Source organism: Chrysoperla carnea, chromosome 4 (assembly GCF_905475395.1).
Source record: "Chrysoperla carnea chromosome 4, inChrCarn1.1, whole genome shotgun sequence".
NCBI classification, from domain to species: domain Eukaryota; kingdom Metazoa; phylum Arthropoda; class Insecta; order Neuroptera; family Chrysopidae; genus Chrysoperla; species Chrysoperla carnea.
This window is the reverse complement of record NC_058340.1, coordinates 67,971,291-67,998,990: the sequence shown is the minus strand read 5'-3', so window position 1 is coordinate 67,998,990 and position 27,700 is coordinate 67,971,291. Positions and strand designations below refer to the sequence as shown.

The window sequence follows — 27,700 nt, the reverse complement described above, 5'->3', positions numbered from 1 at the left end:
GATAAAGTGAGATGAAAATATATTTTCATTCAAACGTTTACCGAATAGTATATTCAACAAGCTATTTATATACACATTTTCACCCACCTGTTAACCCAAGTTTCAAACCTATAGATATAATATAATATAGTTATCTGTACTTTGCAACAGGTGGAAAGAGGTGTTTAACTTGTGTGTAAAACATGACATGCAATCTTCTTCAATTGTTTTATTTATGATAACAAATGGTGGTAGCTACAGTTTTTCATTTGTTTTTTTTTCTGTTATAAAACTAACTTGTCGTTTGCATGGATAAAGAACGGACTCTTGACGGGCTTTTGTCTTTATTTTCTTAAAATATCAATACAAAAAATTCTCTCTTGCCTTATTTTTTCTATCTTGATTAACTTACCTCCAAGACTTATTTTAGATGAAATTCTATTCAATTTTCCATTACCTCTCTCAGAGAAAGCGAAGAGAATTTAAACCTACCAAAGTTTCCTAGTACTTAGATTACCTTCCTGAATCAAGAGAATCATTCAAATGTTGATAGATTTAATAAACACCAATAACATGTGTCAATCTTGTCACGTATTGTAACTTGTTACGCATTCGATTGTCACTTGTTGGCTATAGAAGATGTTTGAAATTATGGAGAACTAAGGTTACAATGGCTATTAATTTGGAAAAGTAGCCATGATCTCCTAATACCTGTTTTACCTTTTGAAGAACAACTTAAAGGTTTCGGATAAAAATTAAGAAGAAAGAAATGAATGAAATTGGTTCCAATATAACTTGAACGGGAAATATATTTATTATTTTTGTGAATATTTTAAAATTATAGAGCTAGCGTATCTTAAAATTATTCATAGTAGTGTTATCTATCATCTATCATCTATCATCTATATCTATCTATTGGTTATTTTATGTACTAATTTCATTATTGATTTGATAATAGTTTAACATTTCTGATATCCTAATACTTTATAAGCCTTTCGAAGCTTGCAAATGTTGCAAAAAACTGTTCTTGAATTCTTGAATCTTCACAATATAGCAATGGAAGGAAACTGGGAATAGAAAGATTTCGTAGAATTTTTTTGCTTAAATACAAAAAATCATTTATGCAAAAAAGTGGAAGCATCAATCATACATACTTTGGTATGCATAACATTTCAAAATAATATAATAAAAATTTTATTCTTTGAATACAAAAAATTCATGTTTTTGAATTTAATATTCGGGTTGCATGATGGCGCCTGGTGGTTGAAAGTTGAACTATTTTATACTTTTAACACAGCATGATGCCCTTATAACTTTGATGGTTTTCGAATGCTATAAACTCAGGAGCATAATCAAAATTAGGAATAAATAAATAAAATAAGAAGAAAATGTCACCACTATACATTATTTTGTTTAATTGCTTTTTCTATGACTCTTCGTTTTTCTTCTTCGTACAATTCCTGTTATCCAGTGCATAGATTTCAGGAAAATCTGCAAATTTATTTAAAATATATTCGTTGCTAATTTACAATTTAAGAAAGAAGTTTTTTCTATTATTTATTTATTTTACAATTTTGTTTTATATCATGATTTTACATTTTCTATAATACTTTGTATAGTGTGTATTTTTATAGTTCTTTTATAAGGATTGCCGATTAAGGAGCAGAGTGGCGCAGTGGAAGCGTGCTGGGCCCATAACCCAGAGGTCCGTAGATCGAAACTACGCTCTGCTAGTTGAATTTTTTTAAATTTATATTTGTTTAGATTTAGTTAACTGTTTTGTATCCTTTATTTTTTGTGAACTTTTCTAAATTTTATAAATTGTTTATAATTGAAATCAATATTAATTCAAAGGAATTTAGTATAGTTAGTAAGTTATGACTTGAAAAGTCAAAAAACATTTTATAGAAAATAATTACTACGTTTCTTTTATTTCGAACAACACCTACCTGTACTAAAAATCGACTTTTCTTCCAAACTACGTGCCTCAGACGTCTTATTCTTACTGGCTATTTTTTATATTCACAAAATCCAGAACAATTTCATCTCTATTGTTAAAATTGAAAGGAAAACGGAAGAAAAAATTCCACTTACTGCAATTTTTGTTGTAAATACCGACTTCCAAAAACGAGAGCTTTAATTCTCACTGTATTCGGCTCGGATAAGGATAGTAATAGATACATCGGATAAGAAAAATTCTCACGGCTACTCTGCTTATATTATATCCGGATACAGTCAATACTGCACGTCCATCCTTTGCGACCATCTTTGAACCATAAATTAGGGTAGAAAAACAATTAAAAAAACAAAATTATATTGCATAATAGTTTTATTTTTCACTTTTTTTATAAGAATTATTTACATATTGAATCAAAATAAAAATATTTTATTGAATAAAAATTATAAACAAAGTTATTCAAAGAAAAAAAAATATAGAAACGAAGATTTGAATAAAATTAATGCATGAAAAGAATAAAAGTTTATTTTTTTTGGATTTTTTGAATAACTTTGAAGAGAAAAAAATCACACATAGGTATAGGTCAAATATAATAGAGATAGTAAACAGCTTTTTTTTAATTTTATTAAATATACATTCATGATAGATAGAACTATTTTTTTATTCTAGAACGTCTCCTAACTAAAATCTTATAGAATTAAGGAATTGAGAGATTGTTTTAATTTTTAAAGATATGCTAAGGAACTAAAACACTATATGATAGGGAATATTTGTTTTTAAATCCAATATTATTTATTCTGGTTATATATTAAAACATTTTTTTAGAGCCTGGTGTGATTTTTGACACTCATTTTAGGATGACTGGAAATTTGAGGATCTGTTCGTCGTGACTTATAACTCAAAGCCAAAGCCGTGTCTTGCAAGCATAGCAGAGGACTTCTTAAATTATTTTACTGCGCGACAAGCTTAAAAACGATGAATATTTATTGCGAACGATTTTCAAATAAAAAGATAATTGAATAGAAAAATGAAAAAATCGAAATTCGCAAAACTAGGTGCCCCCAGTCTCACACCTGTAAAATTTTTCAAGGCAAAAGACGATGTTCGTTCCGTTGCGATGAGAATCGGACAAAATAATTTTTCATTTTGTTATTCTATAATCGCTTTATTTGATATTCTCTTCGATGAATATTAATAAGCAGGTCTCTTCGTGAAATTTTCCACCCTACTGGTTTTTACATACGATCTTGGCAACCTCCTCTCAAATTTCCAGCTGTTCTGAAATGACTGCAGAATCTACTATTGGCTCTAGACCTCTGATATTAAGCATAAGATTAATTAGTAAATTAAGTAGTTCGACTGGGTAAATAATAAAAAACGATTATAACCTTAAAAGAGTTGGTATGACATTTTCAACAATTTGGTTATGCTTTACTAACTAATCTTACTTAATAAATTAATCTGCACAGGGTATGGATATATAAAGAAAACGATCTACATAGGAATTTTGAAATATCCATGATATCCTTGACTTGGCAATGTGTTCATCAAAACGAGGTTGCGAAGTCATAACTGTCAAAGACTGCAATAACTTCTTCGCAACTGCAATTTTAACTATCTAATTGCCCAGTATTTTTAATGATTACTTCGTTAATATTAATAAAATCGAAATTTTCACAAAACACTCTGGCATTTTCGAAGACGCGCCGTCGATTGATACCAATATAATCTCGAAAATGTATTAATTAACAAAAGAAAATCGAGTTCAAAAAATCATATAGTACCCGAATGTATTTTTATTATTTTTCGACCATGAGTCGACGCCCTAGAATTTTGCAAAGAATTGGAATGCGGCGTCCATGAGCGATTATTTTTATTATGAAACAATGAAGTTTATTGTTAACGGGTGCCTGGGTCACGGATTACCAACAATCTCGGTACTCTCTAGTATATAAAAATGAATTTTTTTTAAACCATAAGATCGTTCTCGTTATAAATTTACACTCTGTATTAATCTGAAATATTAAGTAAAACCATTTATTCAAATGTTTTTCGTTTCTCCCTGAGCTTGTATACAAAACATTTTTCAATTTATTTTAAATACGAAATGTTCGGGTTTGTAATAATGAACACAAAATAATTTTTTTTTATTGAAATGTAATTCATTTATAATTATTTTTTCCATACAGAAAATTTTGGAACAAAATATACAAATGTTTTTTCATTACATTTTGTATAATTTTAGAACAGTAAAATTAATTATATTTGTGACTCATATTACAAATTAAAAAAAAAAGGATAGTGTCCTTTGGATCACACGAATTGTTCAAGTAAAACTTCTTTCGCAATTGAAACGACACACATTTCGATTTAAGTAAGCGTAAAGAAGTTTTACTAAAAAATTGGATTAAGTAGACATATTTCCGACGTTTAAGCTTTCCTGAATGATACTTTGCACATTAATGTCTATACTACAAGTATTTTTAATTACAGTTATGGCATTATAAATATACAGCAAAGTTTTTTTTTTTTTTTTAATTTTAATAATTAATAATAGTCTTCAATATTTTAATTTTTATGAATATTGATTTGATTATTCTTAATCCTAACAGCTAATATTGCTACACTCATAAATACATCTAAAATAACTAATAAATAAAACAAAAATATTTAATAGTTTTTTTTTTTGGATTATCAAAATAAAACAATAATTTGACAATTATTCAAACATAACCTAAATATAACAGTCTTTTAGAAATTTAAAATAAAGTTTTTTTTTACGCATCCTAAAAAAATTATAGACGAATACTGCAATATTTTTTATTTACATTATTATTATCTTTTGATTTTGTATTTTAAATAGGTCATTAAACTGGCCTTAAAAATTAAGAGCAAAAAATATTTTTGTTCTTGCAAACATTGCAAATAATTTAAAAAAATACATAAAATATAAAAAAAACATTTATGGTAAGAATCGGCAATAATAATGGTATGTGGTCGATAATGGCAGCCATAAAGATGGATATTTTTTCAGTTCATTACAACTGAGCTTTGAAGCACAGGTCACGAATCTGCTGAATACAAGATAAGTGTTAGAATCAACACCAGACAAGTTCAAAATTTAAAATAAAATGCAAACAATTTATTTCTTTGGTCGTACAGAACAAATTTTTGATATTAAATGTTACGAAAGCTGTTGAGAAATCATCCCGGTACTCAATCTAAATTTATGTAAAAAATGATCTTTAAAAACGATAACATACGCGTTTTTATTGCCGACCCTCTTACTAATATACTAGATCAAAGAATATAGACGTGCTACTCTTTGACTAGACCGATTCGGACCACCAAGAATAAGTTTTGGCGGTAATATGTTCATGCGAAAAGGAGATATGTAAATGCTTTATGCTTCACAATTGAATTTCTTTTTAAAAAAAATAGCATAATTAAATAAACTTAAAAAATAAAAAATCTCTCACAATCTTAGTTAGACGTAAAATCTACAAGAGGTCAGACCTGATTTATAGGTACCAGAGACTATATCAGTAAATTTTACCGATATATTCTCTGATAGGCACCAACATCTGAGACATCTATATCATATCTGTCAATTATTGAAAAGTTTTATCACATAGATGTCCCGCTCGACATTTAACCAAGACTATGAAAGAGGTCATTATTGTTAAAAATACAATTTTGCCATTGTATAAAAAAGTTTTTGGTTTAAAAAAAATATATATATAAATAAAATTATGCAGTTTCTTCAATTATGCTACTTGTATACAGTTTTGCACCTTTTTTTTGTTTTGGCGGTGGTTTTTTTTTTAATAAACGAATGAAGATTTTATAATATATATGTTTTATATGGGATAAAAATAATTTATTTTTAATTTATTCACGTTGAGATCCTGGCATTACGATTTCCACTTTGCAATTGTTGAGCAAATAATACACCTTGATACATAACACCATTTAATTCCATACTTACAACTAATGAGTTATCACCGTTTCGTGCATCACCTGAAAATTAAACGAAAAAATAAAATGAATTTTAATTATTTGGAACGAGATGATGGTTTTGAAGACGTAGTTCCATCTATATTTTGAGATTTTAAACACATGGTATAACAAATGCATATCGAGCAACGTGAGCAACGTTTCAATTGACTATGCGTTAGTTCTTTGATTGTTCGGCAGAGCACTGTGCAATCATGTTTTATTCAGTGTTAAGGTAGTATGGTAGTATCGGGTGTCAGAGTTTACTACTGCCAATTGCCTTAGATAATATTTTGCGGTGAGCATTAGCTTATCGATTTTAATGTTGAAAACATAGTATTCAACTGGCAAAGTTTCCCAAATTCTCAGGAAGTATTTCGAATGAGGAACGATAAGCAGGAGAAATTGGCTTGGGGTTTCACGTTTCGCTTTGATTTGCTTTGAGAGGCAATTATTTTCCGGGTAAGAACAATATGAGGCACCAGAAGAAGTTCCGAATTTAGTTTGCAATATGTTTGAGCAGATCTAAGTTCATGTTATTGCTTTGGTATCAATCTTGACATCATATGCTTTTATTTAGCTTTCGCTCTGTCCTTGGTAGTCCTTGTTTGATAATAAGAGCTAGTACGCTCTCACCAAGCCAAATTTCCGAAAGACGAACTCTGAATATGATTATCATTCTTATTCATTGGTAGGAAATCAGAGACGCCAATTTCAGCCAAATAAATTGAGCTGATTTGTAATTGAAGTAACTGTCGATTTTTTTTAAATATTCGCGTGATTTTAACGCTGATGGAACTTTTTGGAACATGCAAAGTTGAAAGTTAAAATAAAAAGTTTAATAATTACCTCTGTTAGTGATTTTAATATTTGTACTAAGCCCACCAATATGTGTTGTGGGTGTCTGTGGCTGTGACGGTGATAGTTCTGATGGTGCTGGTGAATTTGGTGGACTCATATCGTCATCTTGTAAATGTCGTTTAGCTGGTGGTTGTTCTTCATGCTCCGGTTCACGTTTCATTGCTGTTATCGGTGTGGATAATGAATTATTTTGCGGACTATTATTTACATCAGCTAAATTTAATGCTTCCCGTTGTGGTTCTAATACCGGTGGTGGGTTTAATATTGGTGGAGGTGCTGTTGGATTATTATTATATAAATTCCATAATGTTAATCGTGACATTTCTAATGGATTTATTGGTGATGTTGTATTATTTGGTGGGGACGATGATCCATGTCGGGCAGCGGTCGGTGATGCTGTATTTCGTAATTCCTTATTCAATAATTTCACATATTCAACCATACGTGCTTCGAATTCGGATGGTGCTAGACCAGGAATGGGACCACCGAGAGGTGGTTGACCTAATGGTGGTGGATGACTAGGATGATGTGCACCATTTGGTAAACCACCCGTCATACGTGACATCATTGTTTGCTGTTGTGTAACTAACGATAACGGTGACATCTGTGATGTAGGTATTGGACTACGTTGCACCATTTCATTGTATGTACCATAACTGCTACGTCTGCCTTCACGTCGGTTTCCATCTATTGCAGCTTGTAATTCGGCTGGTGTGCTTAAACGACGTTTTTCACATTCATATGGGTACAAATATTTCATATATCTGAAAAAAGAAAAAGAAAACATTTTTAACATCACATGATTTTGCACAATCAATTTAATATATAACGAAAAGAGAATGACATTGGGAAATTTATCTTCTTTTTCTTATAAATTGCATTCTTGTATTTTATTTTAATCCTGTTTTTATAGTCTAGCCCTTACCAATATTCTACCTTGACGTTCTCAAAAACAATTAATATAATCTGTTAATAATTCTGCTCATTTTCAAACTGAAAATAGCTATAGATCCGGATTGCTGACTTTAGATTCTCAAGCTTGCTAAACGGACGATAGAAACCCGCTAATTTAAACCAAGAAAATTATAATTTTCATATAATAATGAAAACGATTGTATCTTTCTTACATTTTTGAAATGTCAAAATATAAATGTATGTAATGACTTTAAAAAATTTATGTTTTAAAAAAATGAATTATGTTTGAGTTGTGAATATATCCCAGACATATTGTAATTAAAAAAGATTGTTTAGTAACACTTCATTATAATTTTTACGAGTTCAATTTATTTTTTTACTTTTTTTTTGTTTTAATATTGAAAAAAATGTTTTATAAATATGAATAATAAATTCTCAAATATATTAATAAAGCTTAATTAAAGCTTTTAACATTATTGTTAACTTCAAAAACTCATTGTAAAAAATTTATAAGATAGGGTTCTACAGAATTAGGATTAAATTTTATCTTTTTAAAAGAAGCAAATGTACTTCGATTCCTAATTAATAAATCAATATTTTTTCCATTTTTTTTAAAAACTACTTTTGTATGAAACATTTTATAGTACCTAAATATCATTTTCCGTAAGAGCGCAAATTAGAGCGAAATTTGTATTCCCATTATCTTCAAGACTATAAAAGATAGAGAGTTGAAAATTTGTAGGTAGCTTCAAATAGGTAGTCTATTGATTGTAATTTTATACTAAACCCAACCGATAACATTAAGCGAGTGAAAGGAATTCGTATATTTATTTTATCGAGGGAAAATTTTTGTTTAAAAATTTGTTTCAAAGCATGTTAATTCCAAAAAAACGAAGAAAATAAGCATTACCTATAATAATTGTCCAATCAACCTTAATTCTCGAATATGTTTTATATTAAAAAGCTTGACGGACGCACACAATATGTTTTGCTTATAAAAGTAAAGAGTTAAGAGTGAAGGCGGGCGTCTGTTGTGACTTGATACGTGACAGTGACAGCAGATCACATTTAAATAAATGATTCGTAGACATCATCTAAATTAAGACACACATCATTGTCAATCTGATGATATTAATGTGAATTTATTCTACTCAACAACAAAAAAAGTTTAGTATGTCGCCATATCGTTATTACATGAGTTTATAATAAGTAAAGGGTGTCCCCGCTTATGCACAGAACTAACTGCAAATTTATAATATCAAATTTTTCATATTGATACATGGTAAGTAACCTGGTAGTCTAAATTTGAACTACTGAAAACGGACCCTCTAGTTGTTTTATTTAGTACGAATTATTATCGCCAGATGGCGGGGTATATCTGATTTGAATTTTAATATTTTTATTGGCTTTTAAATGGTAAGTACAAGTATTGCCATCTAGTAGTATAAATTGGTACTATTGGAGGGGTTGCAACTATCCCATTATCGATAGGATAAGAATATCCCTTTCAAAATGTTTAAAATATTGAAAAATAATATTTTCCCATGCATTTTTTTTTTTTTTGTAAAAAGTTTAAGGACCTAGGTGGATGAACCATTTCATTGTATGAACCATAACTGCTACGTCTGCCATGTCGGTTTCCATCGATTGCAGCTTGTAATTCGGCTGGTGTGCTTAAACGACGTTTTTCATATTCATATGGGAACAAGTATTTCATATATCTGCAAAAAGAAATAAGACCTAGGTAGGTGAAACTTTCTACAGATCCAAAAGGATGAGATATTCTTCCCCTTAAACTCGGATCATTTTTGGAGAAATACTCCCCCTCCCTTTACTGCCAGGTCACCGGATTGGATTAACTAAATTGAACTAATATTTTATATAGAAAAGTATCGAGACAATAAAAGAAAGGAATGTTACATTTTGCCCTTTAAATTTCCAAGGAGTTTAATACCGGGTTGTTCAATACAATTTTTCCACTTGTAATTATGGCCGACTGACTTTGGAATAGAATAGAAAGGTAGCAATTGGGAAAAACAAAGCTGTTATATTCTTTTTTCTTCTAGCTATTTAAGGGAAATAAAAAACGAAAAAGAAGGTTACTTTATCGATATGTTTTTTAGAATGAAGAAGCTTTGAAACGAATTTTAGCAAATACCTATTTGGATCCGGAAATTTGTTCATCAAGAAAAGAAAAAAATGTTTTTAAATGAATTTTAAATATATAAATTCCTCAACAAAAGTTAAAATTTGATCCTAGACAAAAAACCCGATGCAAAACGGGAATAGAAGATGGAATGCATATATTTGCAGTGTTTTTCCAATGAACACTGCCATTGCATGATTTTTAAATATATTTGAGTCATTTTTATTATGTATTAAAAAGAGGAGCCACTCTATATATAATATTTTTAATTCAAAAAAACAACATCAGACGCTGGCTGAGATGTTCGAATATGAAAAATGATTATTAAAATATGTTATTTGTAACTTTTTGTTTTGTTTTTATAAAAACATTTATATATATATATATATATAAAATCATTTCCTCTTCCTCTTTGACATAATTATTGAATTGTATTTTTATAAGATTGATTTACCGAATATATATTATTTAATGTATATGTAGAAAAATAATTCTCTAGTGTGGTCATCCGGTCACTAATCGTTCAAAAATTACCTAACATTATAACATTTGGATTTCATCAAAATTTTTTTATGAATATTGATAAATTGTAAGTCACCTAGTAGTCTAAATTAGAACTATTGAAAAAGAATTCACTATCTGTTTTAATTATAGTACGAATTATTATCGCCAGTTGCCTGGGTTTCATCTCCCGGGGTTAGTAATTCGATTTTTTTGATAACACAGGCAAATTTGATCCGATCTTTTTGGAATTTTTTTTGAAACCCATTAATTTTGGGTGAATCTTTTCAGCTGTGATGTTCATTTTTCGCTAGCTATCACTTATGTGCTTAGTTCCGGAACCAGCACTCCTCATTCTTGAAACCTATTAGAGTTAGGATAATTTTGATCAAAAAATTTGAAAAGTATGAAACAAATTTAGTAGGAATACATACTTGGTTTTTTAAGATACTTAACCAAAATCAGAATTGTAAACTCGTAAAAAGTGAATTTTTGTGGTGTATGTATCTGACCAAAAAATGACGAAATAACCAAACCAAGTTATTAAATACCAAATTATATAAACACCACATTTATTCGTTATGAGATAAATTTCAATCATAAAATCAAAAAATTTTTTTTTATGATAGATATTCTTAACATAATATTATTACAACTTAAAAACGTTTATATATCATTTTAACGCTATTATTTTCGGATGGTATTCAATACGTTACGATATATTTAACAACAACAAAAATTATTTTTAATAGTTTCAAAGAAATCATATTTTTATGTTCGTTTTTTTGAATTTATACCGTCTAGGGCCGTGTATAGTATTTAAGAGTTATTTGAGAATGGCATGTTTGGGCATCAAATAATTCTATTATTTTATTCTACCACTGCACAATTTTTCTTCTTAAATAACACTATTTTTTCAAAATATTTCTATTCCAATATACATACTGTGTCCAAAAGGTGACATTTGAATTTAAACTGCGCGCGTTTGTTGTGCATTATAAATTCCTTCCGCCCGAGCAAACAGTCAACAAGGAATATTATTTGAACGTTTTACGTCATTTGCGTAACGCTTTGCGCCTTAAAAGGTCGAAATTGTGGAAAGACAATTCATGGTTTTTACACCACGATAATGCACCATCCCATACTGCACTCATAATTCGTGATCATTTCGTCCAAAAATTCAACCCATATCGTTCCACAACCACCGTATTCATTGATCTGGTGTCGTGCGACTTCAGGCTGCTCAGCAAGCTCAAAAAATCACTCCGGGGACACCGTTTTGATACGATAGAGGAGATTCGAGCCGCAAGGAAGACGGAACTGAAGGCAATCCCGGAAAGTGACTACAACCGGTGTTTCGAAGGTTGGAAAATCCGTTGGCATAAGTGCATTGCATCGGGAGGGGATTACTTTGAAGGAGATGAAATTGATTTGGAAGAATAAATTAAGAATTTTCAAAATAAATACAATGCCACCTTATTTTTTGGGCACAGTAGATTGCAGAATTGAATTTGACAAGAGTAAATTGTCTTTGTAAGTGAAATTATTTAAAAGCGGAAATAATTAAAAGTATTATTAAATCTTTGAGAGTAGAAGAGACTTTTCTTTTTCGAATACTAAAACTGTGCGACAAGCTTAAAATTGATGAATATTCATCGAGTAAGATATTCAAATAAAAATTCTAACCGTTCTGAAATAACTGTAGAATTCTACGTCTGATTCTAGATCTATTAACTTTTATATAAGTATATCTTTAAAAATCTTTATAATGAATATAATACTTTTTTTTTAAACATTTGTAATGAAAATTATTTTAAATATAATAATAAAACCATTTTAAAAGTTTATGTAATGAAAAGTTAATTAAATGTTTGAAAATTCTATAAAATAAAAATAAAGAAGAGATGGATTTTTATAATTTTGAGTGTAATCAATCATTTCATAAATATGTTTGAAGGGTGACTTTTTTTAATACTTTTTTTTTAATGTTTAAAATTAAAGTGAGAGAATTAAAATTTATTAGTTTTTTATAAATTTTTTGTTATAAATATGTTTCTTAATCATGATTTTCATGTCGAATTCGCTTTGATGGATCTCGCTAACAACAAGTCGTGAATTAATAAAATAACTCGTTCGTATTCGAAAATATATTCATGAAAAAATAGGCTTAATTTAAGAAAACTTTTAAGCGTTTTCTGGTTACATTTCACGTATTTAACTTGTCAAATTTCTATAATAAACGATTTATCAAAGCTTTTCATTTTGGATAACGTAAAAAGCTTTTCTTTCAAAAAATTTTTCGTCCTTTTAAGGACGTTCCAAAAAAAAAATGAGTGTATGGAAATATTTGAGGCTTGTTTTCAATTTTGAGGGTGGATTCTGTTAGAACTTGAAAAAATTCGACGAAAATTAAGAGTAAAATTTTTCGATATATACCATAGTTTTTAAAATATTGATGCTTAAAGATTGAGAGAAAATCACTTATAGAAGAAATAACACAAAAAATACCATTCATTTCATCACTTTAAATGCATTTTGTGGAAAAACGAGTGCATAATAAGAATTATTATACAAGATTTAAAGATGATCCTAAGAAAACATTTTTGGGAACGTTCTAAAAAGGCAAAAAAATGGGTTGGTATCTTCTTTGCTGACTTCTTTGGACATAGCGATTAATTCGATCATAAAACCGCTAATTTAATAAAATTGAATATATCTGAGTCCTCATCTGTATATTAATAAAAACTTTTATTTAATCTTACAAGATTTTAATGCTCGTCTAAAAAAAAAACCAATAAATCAAGACTGGACAGTTCTTTGATTCTTCATTTGAGCGACTAGTGCCGATTTAATGTTTATTTCAAAATAAAAAATATAAAAAAAATTCATTTACTTAATATGGGCGGTCAAAATATATAAAAAATAAAATCGTTTTTTTCTTTTCGTTATAATAATAATGCCTTTTTTAGATCATCAACAAAAATTTTAATATTTTTAATAACCATAATATTCGTCTATTCTTTTGTTATTATTTATAATGAATCGTATTAATATATTTAGAGAAAAATATTAATTTTTTACTAGGATATAAAAGATTTGAAATGAAAATTAAAAAAAAAATTTTATTGTATTACAAACTTCGTGTTAACCAATGTATTTATTGAACATTGGAAACATAGCGGCTTGTAACGTTAGTCTTACAGTAATTAAATGAACGCTGTCACTGATATGAACTAAGCAGTGCAGAGCTGGGATACTGTATATTTAATATGTGTATTAACTGAGTCGAGATTTGAACATACTACCTTTGAGTTGAAAACACTAACGCTTTAACCAACTAAGCCACTGAGTGACTGACTAAAGTGTTGATTTTAATGTATAAATACAACATACTTAAGTGTAGTTCATAGCAATTTTTAAGCAATATTTTCACTTGCGTTCAAAGTGTTTTCGAGAATACTTCAACATGTAAATTGATTATTTTATTAAAATTAAGTGTTTTTGTGTGTTAAATTTATGATATTTTTATTTACTCTAGCCAGCAAAATCATATAGCTTATTTTTCACCAATTTCTAACAGTGTGAGTTGGAAATTACGATTTTTTTTATGAAATTCTAGAAAAATACAATATTTTTGGGGAATCTAGCCAAATAACTTTAAATCTGGTATCATGCTAACCGAAAAATATGTAAATCGATCTCAACAACTTATTAAATTTAGAATAATTTTGTTTACTATAGCTAGCAAAATCATATGGCTTACTTTTCACCCATTTCTAACAGTGTGAGTTGGAAATTATGATTTTTATATGAAATTCTAGGAAAATACAATATTGTTGGGGAATTTAGCATAATACCTTTAAACCTGGTATCATACTAACCGAGAAATATGTAAATCGACTTTAACTTAAAGGTCGATTAAATTTTTTTTTTCAAAAGCCCTAAAAAACTTTTATTATGAGAAAAATGACAATTAAACCTAAAAAATGGTAACGATTGTAGGAATATTTTGGAGTTTCCTAGTTTTTTAATGTTTTCTGTGGCTGTAAAAGATAGGCTAACACTAATATGTATAATGAAATATCATATAATATAATATCATATTTCATATTTGGTGGAAGCGCAAATAAATGAATTATTTTTTTAGTCCTAAAATTAAAAAATATGTACTCAAAAACTTAAGAAATTTTACTCGTACAGAAAAGTGAATTATAAAGTAAAAAAAATTGCATTTTCTTAATTTTTTTATGATAGTGTTTCACATAATTCAGCTACACTTTTTTAAAGTTTGAATTAGTTTGCAAAATTTTCTATTCTAGGATTTTAAGTTTTTAAAACTTGAAAATTGTGTACTTACTGTGTGCGAAGTGTAAAAGCAGCTGATGTTATTGACGATGGTAAATGTAAACCTTTGATAATTTCTTGCCATAATTTCTTATTAATAACATCCACAAGTCCACCACGTGCAATTACTAAATTATATAATTCATATAAGTCTAATACTGATTTTGCCATTATTGGTAAACGATTTATTGGTGTACCTGTAACAAAAAAAAGAAAATCAAATTTTAGTATAAAGAAAATTACAAATAAAGAATGACAAATTGTTGACAATCTATTTGTAAATCGGATGACAATGTAAAAGCTTGAGGCGTTCCGAATCATTATTGATATTTTTAATTAATCGCGTCCAGATTTTATATGTAGTTATGTATGAGTGATTCAAAAGATAAATTATTTTCTACTTTTAAGTACAATACAATTCTTGTTTAGAACCAATTTTTTATAACCCGAATAAAAAAAAAGTGTTGTTATAAGTTTGACCACCATGTGTGTCTGTCTGCCTGTCTGTGGTATTGTGGTGCATAAACGGATGAACCGATTTGAATTTTTGTTGTTTCGTTTGAAAGGTAATTTAATGGAGCGTGTTCTTAGCTATATTTCAAGTATGAATTTAGGGTTCCATACTCGAAACAAATAAAAAATAAGCGATGATCCTCAAAATCGAATCAGTTAGTAGAAGAGTGTTCTTAGATACGTTTCAAGTGTGAGTTTAGGATTCCGTACCCGACACATTTCTCGGTGGTTTTTCATTCATCTCAATCAATCTCCAACGTTTTGGAGAAAAGTTTTAGTATGAGCAAATTTTATATTGGTTCTTTGAGGAAAAACTTGTTAAATTCATGCATTTTCATGCTTCAGTTATTGTATAATAAATAAATTCTTGATTCCATGATTATTTTTATTGGTGAACCAATAGACATTGTTATGATTCCAATGTTTCCAAACTTTATGACACAAGTGTACATATATTATGGAGAGTATGATTTTAATTTGTAAACAAACCATTACAAAATGTATTAATTTTCAAGAAAAACAACACATATTCAAGTTTTATGCATACTTAATTGAAAATTGTAATTGTAACTCATGTCAGACAAAATAAAATTAGTTAAAATAATTCAAGTATGTGAAATTTACGATGTGGTAACGTTGATGTGTGTTGTGTACACTACTATAGCAGCCATCTCTAAAAGTAATATTATTGTGGTAAGTATATGTTTTTTATTTTTATACCATGTATATATGTAATATACCAAGGTATACTAAGTTTAGTCCCAAGTTTGTAACACTTAAAAATATTGATGCTATGAACAAAATTTTGGTATAAGTGTTCATAAAATCACCTAATTAGTCCATTTCCGCTTGTCTGTCTATTTGTCTGTCGTCTGTCTGTCTGTTATCACGATTACTCAAAAACGAAAAGAGATATCAAGCTGAAAGTTTTATAGCGTGCTTAGGATGTAAAAAGTGAGGTCGAGCTCGTAAATGAATAACATAGGTCAATTCTGTATTGGGTCCGTAGGATCGATTTTGTAAACCGTTAGAGATAGAACAAAAGTTTAAATATAAAAATTGTTTCTTATAAAAAAATAAACAACTTTTGTTTGAAACTTTTTTTCGTAAACATCACTGTTTACCCGTGAGAGCCCAAATTATGAGCAAATTGTATAGTATGTATTATATGGGTATATTAGTTGTGACATGTATGTATGTGCAATGTGACAGAGTAATCAACATTGTCTATACATAGTATTTCAATAAGTAACTCAGTCAATTGTTTGTTTTTACTTGTTTTTTTATTCATATTAATGTCGCGTTATACTCTTCTAAACTTAATATTATTATATATATTAACTGATGGCATATGATCAAAGTTCTTTGAATTTAAAATGCACATCAAATTTAATCTTATTTTGTCATTCAAAATATGTCTTTTTAATTCATGTTTTAAAACATTTTGTGTTGTGTTTTTATTATTATTATTTGTTTTGAATTTATTTTTAAACATATCGTCCCATTCAGTGACTTTGTTTGCGTTAAATTACTAATTTATCTTTCTTTTTTTGTTCAATTTTAGATCTATTCTCCTCTATAATAGAAATATGGATATAGCACTTTTCTTATGGAGTTATGCTTAAGGTAGCATGTCCGTAAACCCACTACTTCTTATGGAATGAAATAAAATTTTGAGTAGATGTTGTCTCCTTGGGAAGCACTAAATTCAAGATTCTTTGTCCGTCAATTATAGGAGATCCCTATCAAGGTTGGCATTTTCTCATGGGTTGAATGAATCAGTTGAATGAAGCTGACACATTTTAAATCATATCTAAAAAAATTTAAGATAGATTTCGAACTGGCGATGTCTGAAATTTTATAAAGGATATTGAATTTTTTTTCTATTTTCTCCTGGGATTTAAAAAAAAAAAAGAATTTAAAATAAAGGGCTTAAGGAATTTGTGACAAGTAAGAGCTGGAGTAAAATAAAAGTTTCAGAAAAACTGAAACTGATTTTGAAGCAGAGCTTCTAGTCTTAGCAGTTAATTTTTTAAGAATTGCATAAAGATACCAAAAACTTACACTATCTACTCGTATTCACCCCCCAACAGACAACTTTTCGGACACGTAGTTAAGGACGTTCTTAAGTTTCGTTTTTTTTTTTTTTTTAATATTTGGCAAAGTTTTATTATGCGGTTCTATATTCCATGATAAAAAAATTAAAGCCAAAAACAAAAAATCATTAAAAATAAAACTGATAATAATTTTATTATGGCCGAAGTAAATTATATGGATTTAATATATTTTTAGTGGTAGATATTTATTATTACGTTATGGAATACATATCCATTCATATCTCATGGGTATTATTAAATTAGTATTGATGGGTGTATGGAGCGCAACTTAACTGAAAGTAAAGTAGTTAAGTTGTAGCCATATTATTATCATTAACTTATCATCTGTATATATATACGAAAGAAAAAATTATAATGGCGGTTATTATAATAATCGTAGAATTTTAAGAATAAAATATATAAAAGATTTTATTTCATTCATATATAGGTACTGTTTTTAATAGTTGTTAGCGGCTATTTAAAGGCATACACATTGTTGCCTTTATGAGCCTTGCAAATTGAAGAAATATTCAACGAAAATTTTGTATTCATCGATGTAAAATCATATATGTTAAGGACGTTACCAAAAAATCTTGTTTTCTTAGGATCATCTTCGCAATATTAGATCAGTTGGTCAAGGCGTAGCCAATTCCGTCTGCGGTAGGTCAAACTAGCCACAGTGTCAAAGATTGTCTAAGATTCAACAAAAAATCTAAAATAATCTAATTTTGATGAAGGAAGTGAAGAGCTTATATATTATGTGCTTATTAAAACCAGAACTTTAAACTCTGGTACCATTCGCATCCGATTTTTATATTACTTTTGTTTAAAAGGTCATTTACTCCAATAAATATCCAAAATTCAAAGAATTCGATTTAATTTATTAGGGAGGATGAAAGTGAGGTTTCTGCGGAATCCTTTAAAGGTAAATTGCACATATAATGAACTATTTAAAAAAAATATATATTAAATATTTTATATACTTTTTAGTCACAATATATATATTTCAAATAATATATATAATATATATAAATTATTTTGATATATAATCAAATATATCAAAAAACATTTATATTTGTGTAAAAATATATTGAATATGCTCTGATCGGTATCTTCCAGTATTTTATAAACCAAAATTTAAGGAGTATTTTGTTTATCTTCGACTGTTTACGAGTTATACGCAAATAAGAGTACAAACTATCTTAGGAAATAAACGAAACGATCGTTGATTTAAGCGAACATATATCTGATATAGAAATGGGTTAAATTGAGTTTTTTCTAAACGTGCATTTAAATTGACGTCCTTCGATACCAACATGTGTAGTGAAGGTTGTTTATAACGTCAGTAACGCGAAATTAAATGAAAAATGCATCCATTAACTTGTTTTCATTTCAACGTTTCAACGTTGCATTTTGTAATAGGCGCATGAAAGAGCTATTGCTTTTTTTGATGTTATTGGGGCCATAAGTTAAGACGAGAGTCACAACAAGGTCGTACAATTTGCGACATAAATAACTTACTGAATTATGGGAGAAATTTTTCGGAGTTGGACAGCCAGCTTTTTTAGACTTTACGGCACTGTACAGCAGTGAAACTTTTTTAATTCAGGTCTATTAAGGATGGTGATAAAATTGGAAGCCTAGAATTAACTTCGTGCTGCATAAAAACTACGATGAACCGAATTATCGCGGATGTCAAATCAAATTTATGATGCATCTGACATTGATCCGAATGGTTGACAACCGAGTCCCCAACAAGATTTTAACTGTCAAGTCTTATCAAGACAGGGCTGTCAATATCACTATGTCAGTATCGGTGTGAACGCCATACTGTGTACTATATTGAGGGAATAATAACATTAGCAATAGTTATGGCGGATGAGTCAATGCAATATGGGCGTCGGGTCCATACTGCTTGGCGATATCCACAATACGTGTGGTGGATATTCCTTTTCAAAACTGTAATATTACTTATTGTAACAAAGATACTATAGTATCTGTCTCTATATCATACCAGCATTGTAATAAACGCCATGCATTTCTTATCGTTTGTAGTAATAGTACCAAGTGAACAAAAAGTATGTTTAGAAGAAATAAAAGTGAATCATATTTTCAACGAGTTTTTTGCATCTTGTAACAACTAATAACATATAATAATAATCAATAATCATAATGTTATTAACAAAATAAAAAACGAATAGAATACATCACACCATAATACTAGCAACATAGCAAGCAAATTCATTTTTTTTTTTGTAGACTCATAAGAAGTTTATAAACATAAATGTCATACGGTGGCCGTAAGTTATGGTCGTAATGCACATTTCGACTAACACTTTCTTGCAAAAGTTTTTATGACCGTATAATGTTTGTCGGAATGTGTGTATCGAAAAAGAAACATATTATTTTTAAGTATCACAAATAATCGCGTAAGAAAGATTCGTCTGGCATCAAATATGGTACAATATGATTCATCATTATAAATATATATATATATATATATATATATTTTTGTTATAAATATTGTTAAAATATTAATAATTTTACAAAAAAACTTATTTATTTATTATTATTAATTTTCATAGAACAGTCAGAAACCTCGATGAGTCGAGACTCTACACGCTACTTACATCAATTGATAAACTCCCTACAAAAATATTTCTATACTCAGCCCCGCACCTGCGTTTTATTTTAACCGGAGCAGGAATAATTGACTAATACCAGGGATTTCCATAAAACTTTATAAATACATTTTTTGATTAACAAAGTTTCCCAAAATCACAAAAAATTCTTAGATCATCGGGCTTTTTATTATTATTTTATCGTTCAAAGTTGGCTGAAAAAAAATGATGAATCATATAGGTTATCCTGTTCAATTAGATATTTCTATATCAAAAAATCTAGAGAGTGTGATAAAAAACTATCTAAAATATTTAGACAATCTTGTAGTTTATAATAATATAAGGTTGCCGTTGATATAAAAATAAAATTTTAATTTAACTATGAGTTCATCGAAGATCCATCATTTGATGAACAGAGACGTCTATAGTTAGAGTATTGATGATTGAATAGCGATATCTATATTATCAAATTTATAAACAAATTTTCCACACAATATATTATATATTTTTGTAGTTGTGTGGTATTGTTAAGCTAAAAATAACACATTATTTGTCTATAAAGCCTGTATTTGGTTTATATGTATGTACCGTGCAATATACTAAAACTTTTTTTACAATACTGTAGGTTTACAATCACCTTAACATTAAATATTCAAATAATTTTGTATTCCAATTACTTAACCATATGTCACTGTTTTTTACTTAAATATTAATAATATATGTATTTATGTATAATTTACTTTACATCAAATTTATTATGATAATTTTCTTCATTCAAGAAGAAAAATATTTTAAATGATTGTGTTGATTGATATTTCTTGTTTGTGATTAAAAAACAAGTAGAGAAGAGTGGAAATAACATTGTTTTGATTTGTTTATGTTTTATAAATTTAATTAATATATTCGTAATTTAATATTTTCATAGTTTTTTCTATATTTCTAAGAAAACGTATCATTTATTAACCATTTTTCTTCAGGATAATTCAAAGTTTATTATTTATGCTTGTATACAAATTTAAACGTCAAAGCCTTTCGATTATTATTGATGTTTATATACCATGTATATATGTAATATATATCAAGGTATACTAAGTTTAGTTGTTATACCAACTTTGTAACGCTTAAAAATATTGATGCTACGAACAAAATTTTGGTATAGGTGTTCATAAAATCACTTAATTAGACCATTTCCGTTTGTCTGTCTCTCTGTCTGTCTGTCCGTCTGTCATCATGATAATTCAAAAACGAAAAGAAATATCGAAGTTTATGTTTTTAGGATGAAAACTATTATTTTCTATCGAGAAATAAAAAAACCACGTGACCTATAATTACTATTATTATTATTATTAGATATACAAAGTAATGTTGTAAAATCGTGTAATGGGACCGATCAAATACATTAAAATAAAGTACATGAATGCGTAAGGCTCACACAAGCATAAAACACCGAGTGATTTTAAACGATTGAATCTATAAAACATAACAAAATACATCGTTCAAATAAAAAGAATGTATAAATGTTACCATTCTATTATGATCATTTTGTATAAATAATAAAAACTATGCATTGCGTTGTTTTGAATTTGGAATAAGTTATTGGGGGATATCTTACTTTGATCCGACGGCCCACACACCGATATAACTCTGAATATTTGAACAGTGCCATAGCACACGATGAATTTTTTTTTTTTGAACGCATAAGAATATATGTTATATATTTTGATGCAGTAGTGTGTATTATTAAGTCTTTTTATAGTGCGAGAATGACTATAATTAATTACCCTCGGAAAATAATGTATATCTTTGTGTTATTTTCTTTGATTTTTTTATCTAATTAGGTAGTATGGGTCCTATTTTTGGAATAATTACGATTTAGAATGTGAAAAATTCTATTAAAATTCGATGTATCTTGATTATTGGAATGACTGAATTTGAAATAAGTAAGTAAAATTGATATATTTATGTTTGAAATAATGTAAACAGATTCAAAGCGAATGGAAATGAAAATAGATATTACAATCATTTTGTACACAATCAAAACAAAGAAAACTATTAGATGAATGTAAATTTTTTTAAAGTTAAGTTTTGAAGATACTAAGCATGAGAAATTTCGTTTTTTTTTTGTATGTATGGAGCCAGTTAAATTTTCAGTTGTGGCACGAAATAAACACATGCAAAAGTCCGACCTGTAATTACAATTTTCAGGTTTATAGATTGGTGTCGGAGAAAACTTTTTTGGCATTTATTTTTTATTTATCGACTTGTTAGAATGTCAAAAATAACGGAATTTTCCCTTTTTTTTTGTATGATCCCAACAACATTCAGAATGTTAAAAAAATATGCTAAATAAAAATAAAATCTTCTAATGTAGGTATTAAGCTCGGAATTATTCTTGGGATATTAAGCCCGGGCACGATTCTTGATATATTATGTTATTAATAGGGATGGTCATATTAATCATTTTTTTTAGAAATGTATTTGATGAAAACCATATCAGATTCTTGAAGATTACACGGTTTTTCTTAGACAGAATTTTACCAAGCTGATCTGATAATATATGGAAGCGTTACGAAAAATATAGGAGAAATATTTCTATACAGTTAAATCAATTTCAAATATATTATTACCTTCCATATTGAAAAGACAAAAATTTTTAAAATTTAAATAGTTAAATTTGCATAAAAATCCAACCTTCAGTAATACAAAATAAATTTTGGAATAAATGTTAGTATTTTATTTTTTTGAGTGTTAAATTATATTTATAATATAAATTTAATAGATTTTTTGAATTAGTCATTAAAATCCATCTTAAATATATGAAATATGTTGAAAAGAACACATGTTTCAATATAATATGTATATAAATATTTTTATTGGAAAAAAATATAATTAAAAGTTTTTTTAAATAATGAAATAAATATACACAGAACTTACAGAACTTCGGTTAATTTTAAAGTCCGTGGTTATCTAAAAGCTAGCCAAAGTTAATTCTTTTATAAAAGATGAAATCAGTGAGAGCATAATGAACAGAAAAAAAACCATCCAATTGGTGGAAGAGCATGGAAATTTGATTTATGATAAAAACAACCTGAACGGCAAGAAAAAGTTGCCTTCAAGACCAGAGATGGATTTTGAATTTTTTTTTCTTATTGCACCTATGACTAGAAATGAAGTATGCGTGGAGACGAAGACGGTTATATTGACTGTTTATTCGAGAAGAAAGTCATTCTAAGACAATTTTTGTGAAATCCACTTGCCAGCTAATTTTGCCAGTATGGGACCAGATATTATTATAATAATTCAGTTATTACTACTTCATTCCTACTTCTAAGTTCAATATATCCAAAAAACAGCCGTTTTAAAATAATCGGTCGAAAACTTTTCCAGCTGTCGTGCCGAAAGAAACTATCCACCCGGTGGGACTGTAAGAAATATTTTTTAAAAACTTATTACATATAATTTATAAAAAAAACGTGATTATTTTAATAAAAATGAAGGTAAAATTAATTAAATTTCAATAAAATATAAGCTCGCACCTGCGCATTACTATAAAAAAACACCATTTTGTGTATATTTAAATTCATTATGATTGATTAGATAAAAAACAAAAATTTTAATAAACACAGAATGGGGCATAGAAGTGTGCGATTTTAATGTAAAATAAAAACAATTTTTTATAATTATTTTATTACCATATTAAAATACATTTAAGAAAATTACATAAATTGTATTTTTAGGTGAATTATAAATTATATTTTAAACAACTGAAAATATTTAAAGACATGAAAAATAGAACATCCCCAAGAAATATTTTCTTTGAAGTGTAGCCGAGCTCAAAAAATAACTCTAATGATACTTTTTTTTTAGGAAAACTTACATGTCGCAAGTTACTCGACTGATTTTTTACTTAATTAGTTAAAATACAATTGAATAAAAATGTATTTTCAAATGGTAAAAAAATGATGAGTTTTTCGCGTTTCCAACGTTTTTAAAATCACACATTTCTCTGTCCCATTCTGTACATAAAATAAATAAAAAAACCTTGATTTTAATATTTATGTAATAAGTAATAAAAGAATGAAAAAAACATTTTTTATTTAATTTTATTTAATTATTTTAATTTATGAATTTTTTTGTAAAAATAGTTTTTCATTAGAAAATTCTTTTTTCATTTGTTACAAATTGTAATTATTTTAATTATAAATTATTTTTTTTAAATATATAATTGGTATTTTATTTATTATATTATAAAAATTACACCTCCATTATTATTGATAAGAAGAATTAGTAAAATTGAATAAAATTTATAAAAATAATGGTAATTATAAAATTCTTTTTGTTTTGTTATTTGAAAAATTTATTGTAATTTTTAAAAGAGGCTCCTAGCTATTCAAAACGTGCTTGCAAAATCGCATCTTATGGCGAGTTTAATGAGAAAATCAAAGGGGATTGCTCACGAATTCTGCTCCCTTTGGACGAGGAATTTGTTGATCATAGAGTTTGTTGACTAAGAATGAATTTATGCTAAAATACTGTTGAATTAACATTTTAGACAAAAAAAACTCCTGGTGTGCTCTCTTTATCACCCATTGGACCCAAATCTGAGTACGCGCACATGTCAAGGAACATAGAAATTTCAGGCATGTCTAAAACAGGCATGGGTGAGTTATTTTAAGTCGAAGTCGCCATTGTTATAACTTTATTGTGTGCCATAAACTTGTGTGTCTCTTTATCTAAGCCCGCATAGCTAATAGATGTGGAAGCGAGACGGGTATACGACTCTTCTACCTATCTCAGTTTCTCTTATAGTAAGAGAAACTATTATAGTTGAGATATAATAGATATAGATATAATAATAGATTTTTGGTTGCCACTGTCTTACTCATAATTTAGATACAGAAGCAGCATGAGGGACTTCTCTAAGCCACGTTTGCCCATGCCTGCTCTAAAATACATTTATTTCATTTGACAATGACCATTTTATGGCAATTATTTCAGAAAAATTCTTTATGACAATGAGACAAAAAACGATGACTAGAAAACAGATGTTCAGAAAATCATTTTATACATCATAAAAGTGAAATTTTCTGAGACCATTATAAAATAATATTAAATTTTGATATTCCTGTTATGCCAATACGCGCATAACTTACAAATTTATGAGTGTATAATAAAAAAAAAAACAAGGACAAAAAAGAGAGAAGATATATCATATTGACAAGTCCTAAATATTTTATTGCTCTATTAATAAATTTGAAAAAATTTGTATACGTATTTTAAGTGAAAGAAGGCATGTCTAGTTAATTTTGTGTGAATCATAAATTTAAAAGACACTTATTTTGTAAAATATTTTTGGTATAAAAACTTTTTTGATCAGATTTTAAGATCACCTTTTGAAATCATTGGGTGGCTTAATTACCTTGCAACTTATATAACTACGGTGATTATTATTTCATTTCAACATAAATTCACTTTTTAGATAAACCATTAAAAAAATAATTCAGTAAAAAATGTAAAAATTCAAGTATATTCCTAATTCAATAACAAAATCAGAATATCCATAAAATTGAAACTTGCGAAGGCGATCGAAAACTTTCTGATCTCCGTGAAAGAGAACGCCGCTTGTTACGATGATCGTCGATAACTTCTTCGGTTTTTCATCAATTTTTATTTCACTTTCAAATTTTTTTATAGGCAATATGGCTACTTCGACATTAAAATTATCTTCTATTCGTCGAAAGGTTTGGATTTCTCGGGGAAAATGATGAAAAATGGCATTTGAATGACTGTAATACGGCAGAATTACGCCTTTTTCATGCTTACATACCAAAATTTTCATTTTAAGAAAATGATACTTGGATCACTATGATTTTACCGTACCGATATAATTTGAAATTCATAAGAGCTCTAGACATGTCTTTGTAGTCTTTGACAATATCTAAATAATATTTATTAAAAATAGAATTATGTTTTTACAAAAATCTATGAATGAAGTTATTTTATTTGAATAACAGAAGAAAAAAGATGATTAATTATTATTTGTTATTTGATAATTACGAATATAACTAACTGTCTTAGTTCTTCAAATAAATTATTTTGCTGTTTCTATTTTTTACTATTATACAAGATGTGGAATCTGAACTTTTGGATCAAAATTTATACAACATGTACTTGTTTGTGCCTATATTTTTATTGATCATGCGAAACTCTAACGAAACATTTATTTATTCTGATACAAATTAAAAATATATCTAAAAAATAAGAATGTTTTCTGTTTCTAGCTTATGCATGGTTTAGCTGATTTTTTTAAATTCCTGTGTAACAATATTTTGCCAGTTTTTTAACCTTAAATTACTCCAGGTTTATCGGAATATATTTTATGTAATATTTCTGGTATTTTGGCATGTAGAACCTTTAAAAAAGGCATAAAATTAAAAATCGAATACAATAAACGAATAAAAAAAATAAATAAAAGTAATAACGTAATAATATTATTATTAAAGCGGTTTTGAAAAGTTGTAACATGGTGGTGATGTATGCGGTTAGTATTATTAATTGATTTCAAAATAAAATGAAAACGATAATAATAATAATAATAATAATAATACCACAAAAAAATATAATGTAATGTGAGGTTAAGTCTGTTTGTCAGTTGAAGTCAACTCAACTGTCATTTAAGGGAGCAACATCATCTTATTCACATCACACATAATACAAGATGAACATCTCGAGTAAGTGAATCAACTTCATATTATATGCAAGGACGAACATTATAACGTGGAAAATCGGATCAAGAAGGAGACATAATTAGACCATAGACAACTAATTATAATATAGATATGCAACTCCAACTTGTTTTATCATTGAGCTCCAAAAATTATTACTCGATTCATTGGATGCCACTTGGTGAAGCCGACAATCTCCAAGCAATAAGTTGATTAAATTCGACTTCGCAATTGCTGAGCAAGTGGACTGTGCAGCGGGAGCAACAGTTCCACACAATGTGCACAAAATAAAAAAATATCAGGATGTAAAAACACTTACCGGTTTATTTTCTCCACGTGGCTTCAATAATTAACCGCCTCCATAAAATTAGGGAAATATAGGATAATTTTAAGGAGTGATGACGGTTAAAAAATATGAATGGGAGCACTTATCACTTAAAGTATTTTTACTTAAATTCTTTAAATTTTATACACATATACGGAACTTATTAAATAGAAAATTAGAAAATTTTGAGTTCACAACGACGGGTGTGTTCTCAAGCAGCGCAAAAAAACTATCTATCTTGTCCTCATGGAGGTCAAAATCTGAGTCTCTCGAACTTGCTTATACAAATTGCATAATCTGTTATTTTTTATATAAAAATAGATATAAATCAGTAAACAAGATCGATTATTAAAATGATCGATATAATTTATTTGAATAGTGGATCAGTGGCGTCACCATTCCCCCAGCCTTTAAAGGATCAGGCCTTTTAAATCGTTACTATAGGAATAATGAAAACGCCACGACACTTAAGTAAAAATTAAAGCTAAATTCCTATATTGAATCAAATTATCTAAATGAGAATGAGTAAAAAAAAAAAAAATATATATATATAATTTCAACGGACAAAACGACGGAAAATTATTTAATTTACAATTAAAGTTTGACTCTATTGAGTTGGCAGCGGACAAAGGCGGACAACAGGTCGTGTATACACGCCTAATTTAGTGCGTACCTTGGCCACTCTTACAATGCCATCGGTTCCCTCAAACACTTCCTCTAT

The 27,700-nt window shown here is 28.1% G+C and overlaps 1 protein-coding gene and 1 non-coding gene across 6 annotated transcripts in view; one reads left to right on the top strand and one right to left on the bottom strand.

The window, feature by feature from the left end:
• Window positions 1-1,640: 1,640 nt before the first annotated feature.
• On the top strand, window positions 1,641-1,712 carry Trnam-cau. The gene has a single exon. It is a non-coding gene; the product is annotated as a tRNA-Met (tRNA).
• Window positions 1,713-4,852: 3,140 nt separating this feature from the next.
• LOC123298024 (protein dead ringer) overlaps window positions 4,853-27,700 on the bottom strand; it is a 237,725-nt gene continuing 214,877 nt past the window's right edge. For 3 of the 5 annotated variants that reach the window (XM_044879891.1, XM_044879893.1, XM_044879894.1), the window contains exons 5-8: window positions 14,713-14,896; window positions 9,289-9,429; window positions 6,782-7,557; window positions 4,854-5,956 (exon numbers count right to left, since the gene is read on the bottom strand). In XM_044879891.1, the coding sequence (XP_044735826.1) occupies window positions 5,832-5,956; window positions 6,782-7,557; window positions 9,289-9,429; window positions 14,713-14,896 (1,226 nt within the window). In that variant the 3' untranslated portion in view covers window positions 4,854-5,831. Of the gene's footprint in view, window positions 5,957-6,781; window positions 7,558-9,288; window positions 9,430-14,712; window positions 14,897-27,700 lie in introns of all 5 variants that reach the window. The other 2 variants (XM_044879892.1, XM_044879895.1) reach the window with 2 other exon arrangements.